The 3,748-nt window shown below is 65.4% G+C and overlaps 1 protein-coding gene across 1 annotated transcript in view; it reads right to left on the reverse strand.

Annotated features, from left to right (window-relative positions):
- Positions 1-2,289: 2,289 nt before the first annotated feature.
- The window catches only part of NICOL1 (NELL2 interacting cell ontogeny regulator 1), a 1,599-nt gene continuing 140 nt past the window's right edge, over positions 2,290-3,748 (reverse strand). Inside the window, 3 exon segments of the mRNA XM_024732753.1 lie at positions 2,290-2,403; positions 3,319-3,407; positions 3,607-3,748. The exon segment at positions 3,607-3,748 is cut by the window's right edge and continues 23 nt beyond it. Of these exon segments, the coding sequence (XP_024588521.1) occupies positions 2,338-2,403; positions 3,319-3,407; positions 3,607-3,748 (297 nt within the window). The 3' untranslated portion in view covers positions 2,290-2,337.

Here is a 3,748-nt window from a genome sequence, read left to right on the forward strand (position 1 = left end):
AGAGCCCACCTTCTCGGGGGTCTCCCATCCCCCTGCCCGCTCAGCACATCACTCCTCTGTCCACACTCACCACAGGGCTCTCGGCCAGCACTTGGGGCCCAGCCTTCTCTCTCTCCAGCCCCTTTCCCAGGTGTGTCTGTCCGGTAGCCTCCTGGACCTCTCTTGTAACTCTATCCCTCTTCCCCTCACCCCCTCATCCCTTTCTCTCAAAAAAACACACCCGCAGTTCCCACTGGCTCTACTTTCAGATACACCTGGAGCCCAGCTCCTCCTCTCACTGCTGTCCCCGCTGCCACCGCCCAGCCCCGGGCCCTCTTCAGCTCTGATGGCTTCATCACATCCCCACGGGCCCCGATTCTGCCCCTGACCAGAGTCCATCTTCAACCAGCAGCCAGAAACGTCCCGTTCCAACAGACGTGGGCTTGCCCAGACCCCGCAGGGCTCCGAGGAGCCTCCGTCCCTCACGCTGCCCCCTGCCCTCCTGCCTGACTCTGCTGGGCAGACCCTACACAGCAGCGTCCCCGGCCCTTCTGCCTGTGGTTCCACACCACGCCTGGGCTGTGCCCCTACTCCCTCCCAGAGGGCAGCTCCCCTAAGACGCTTTCTACGGCCACCCTCGGCTGCCCCCATCATTTATGGTAACAGGAACCCCAGTCCGGGCAAGGGTTCATGGCTGCCCACAAAATACACGATGCCCAGTTAAACTTCAGTTTTGGATAAACCAATAATTTTTAATTTAAGTACGTCCCATATTGCATGGGACATGCATATACTAAAAAGTACTTATACTAGAAGTACTTGTACTTTTCATACTGAGAAGTGCCCGCTGGTCCTGTGTCTGTGAATCTGGCCGCAGGCCAGCAACACAGGCTGCGTCCCGCCCGCCAGGCAGCCAGGAGTGGCCACATGACAGAGGCCAACCAATGGGACATGAGCACCGTCTGGCAGCGCCCTGATGGGAAGGCACCTGCCTCTGCCACCCTCCGCTCCTTTCTGGGGCCCCAGGACAGGTGGATCCTGAGCCCTGCCACTGCACCCCACTCACAGCCAGGCCCGAGGGCCGGCCTAGGCCTGCCACGGCTTCAGCAGCCCCCACCGCGGGCGTTCTCTGGCCGGATGTAAAGCTCACAGGCTTCCTCGCCACCAGACACCTAGAGCTCGGCCTCCCACCACGGCCAAGGTAGGAATCTGGTTTGTTCACTGTGATCCTGACACCTGGATCGGCCCCTGCACGCAGGGCGCTTCCAGCAGAAGAGAACCGAGGACAGAAGAGGTCAAGGTCAAGGGTTGGGAAGCCCGTTGGGGCAGGGAAGGGCCTGGGGCAGAGGGTCTGAACAGATGCGTGCATTTAGATCACAAAGACAGGCCAGGCCAGGCTGGGCTGGGGACTGGTGCCGTCCTCCAGGCAGTGGACCAGGAGTGTCCGGCTCCACCCACCCGAGACAGCAGAAGCGGGGCGGGGCGGGGGGGCATGTCGCACTGAGGCGGCCACAACCAGGGAACTAAAGCCCTTGAGAGGCCAAGTGTCCCACAGTGGCCACTTCCAATCGCAGCCCTGCTGCGTTCCGGGATGTTCCTTACAGTATGCATGCGTTACTGTGAAAAAAAGGTATTAATTTTTACTTTAAAAACCATTCCCAGAATGAACGGAGGGAGGGAGGGAGGGAGGGAGGGAGGCCTCCCACCCGGTGCTGTGAGCACACGTGTGTGGATGCGTGTCTGAGCCAGGAGCTCCTGGTGCCCAGGGGCTGGGCGGGGGTGCGCAGGAGGGACCCAGCAGGCAGGGTGGAAGCTGGGGGGAGGGCCCAGCCCTCTCTTCCCGGAGGGCTCCCAATCACCCCTCTCCCGACACCCTCAGGCTCCTTGGTCACAGTGGCCTTGCCGTGTCGAATCCACCGGCTGGACCTCCAGGGAGACCCTGACCACAGGCGTCCTCACTGCGGTACAGAAGAGCCTTGGGAGGGTTGGCGCGGGGCAGCTGCTCCAGGGACCAGGCCACCTCTACACCGCTCCCCTCCCCCCCACCTCAAAATAAGTGCAGGCAGGCAGGAAAGAGGTCCTTGGAAGGCGGACTTGCCATGGCCACCGTGCCCGTGGGTGCAGGTTCACAAGTGTGGCCGGACATGCATACCCTCAACTGTGGCACTGGTGTGGGACAGGTGTCCCGAGGGCCTCAGCCCTCACGGAAGAGCTGCAGAAACCTAGGCCCAGAGAGAGTCCCAACTGGGGACTCCCGAAGGCGGCGATGGTGGGCTCTGGTGGCCAGAGCAGGGAGACAGGACACAGGCATGCCGGGCCAGGTGTTTATTGGTGAGGAAGCAGTCTGGCTGAGGGTCCTCAGCGGCCGGCCGGCCAGCAGGCGCACAGGGCCCGGCGCTCGGCCTGCAGCAGGAGGGTCTCCGTCTGAAGAGCAACACGGGGCCGTCAGGGCACCGCCCGCTGCCCCCGCCCCAGCTCCCGAGGGCCTCCCAGCTCCCGGCTTCCCCCCAAAACCCACTGGCAGTCCTGTCTCCACCCGTTCCCAAGACTCTCCGAGCCTGAACTGGACTCTGTGAGGACACCCCCAGCCCCAGTTCTGCAGACTTTGACGGCAGGGGACCTCTGCTGCCCTCCAGACGCCCCCCTCCCGGCCCGGAGCCTCTGCGGTCCTGGGCCAGTCCTGCCTCCTCAGCCCCACACCGGGACGACTTTTCCTAGCTTCCGCTCGGCTCTCAGGGGCCCCTCTCACCCCTCCCCCGACCCCCAGGGTGGGCTGGGGCTGCTCCTCTCGGGAACCCAGCTCCAGACTCAATGAAACTCAGGCCCCTTGACCCCCAGGGGGCGCCACAGGTCTCAGGCCGGGCCCTTGGGAATTGGCCAGAAAGGGGGAGCAGGGGGTCTCCCCTGCTTTCTACTTCTAGGAATGCTCTCTCCCTTTCTCAAGAGGAGTACATATATCTGTCACAAATAGAAACTCCGTCGGCTGACGGGGCTGACCCCTGGCCCCTGTGCACGCACCCGTCCCTCCCCAGGTGAGGCCGGGGGCAAGGAACCCCCCAGACAGCTGCGCCCAAGCTAACGTTCCGTGCCCAGCAAGCCCTACGCACCCCCTTCCGACCACCTCTTCCCCCGCCTCAGTTTCTTCCCTCACTGGGCCTCGGCACTCCACCCGGGGCAGGCTGCACTGGGACTAGGTGACCCCCGGGGAAAGTGCCGACGAGGCCCTGGGGAGGAGGGGAACGGGACTGCCCCCGCTCTCCCACACTGACACCAGAAACTGAGTGTGGCGGTTGAGAGGGGCGGCCCTCCTCCCCACCCTCCTCTCCTCGGGAGGCTCACCCGCGCGTCAAGGCTGCAGGCCGTCTTCCGCAGGTCCTGCAGGGCGCGCTGCATGAACTCGAAAGCGTGGCAGTCCACGCACGGGCGGCCTGCGGGGGACGCGGGTCAGGACGCGGGGCGCGCTCCCAGCCCGGACCCACCGGAGCAGCGGCCTCCGTGCGCCCCCCACCTCCCACCCGAGGGGGCGCGGGGCCCACCCTAGGAACAAAGGCGAGCCACGCCCCTCCCGCTCGCCCGGGTGCGGTCAGGGCCAGGGGGGAGCCCTCCGCACACGCGCGCGGCACCTACTCTGCGCGGGGACGGCGCTCCCGGCGGCGGGTTCCGCGCGGGCCTGGGCGCCCAGCAGCGCGACGCTCAGCAGCACCAGCAGAAGCAGCGGCGGCGGCGGCGACCGAGGGGGCCTGCACGGCGGCGAGGGGGCCATGGCCGA

This window comes from Neophocaena asiaeorientalis, unplaced genomic scaffold (assembly GCF_003031525.2).
Source record: "Neophocaena asiaeorientalis asiaeorientalis breed wild unplaced genomic scaffold, Neophocaena_asiaeorientalis_V1.1 scaffold762, whole genome shotgun sequence".
In the NCBI taxonomy this organism is placed as follows: Eukaryota; Metazoa; Chordata; class Mammalia; order Artiodactyla; family Phocoenidae; genus Neophocaena; species Neophocaena asiaeorientalis.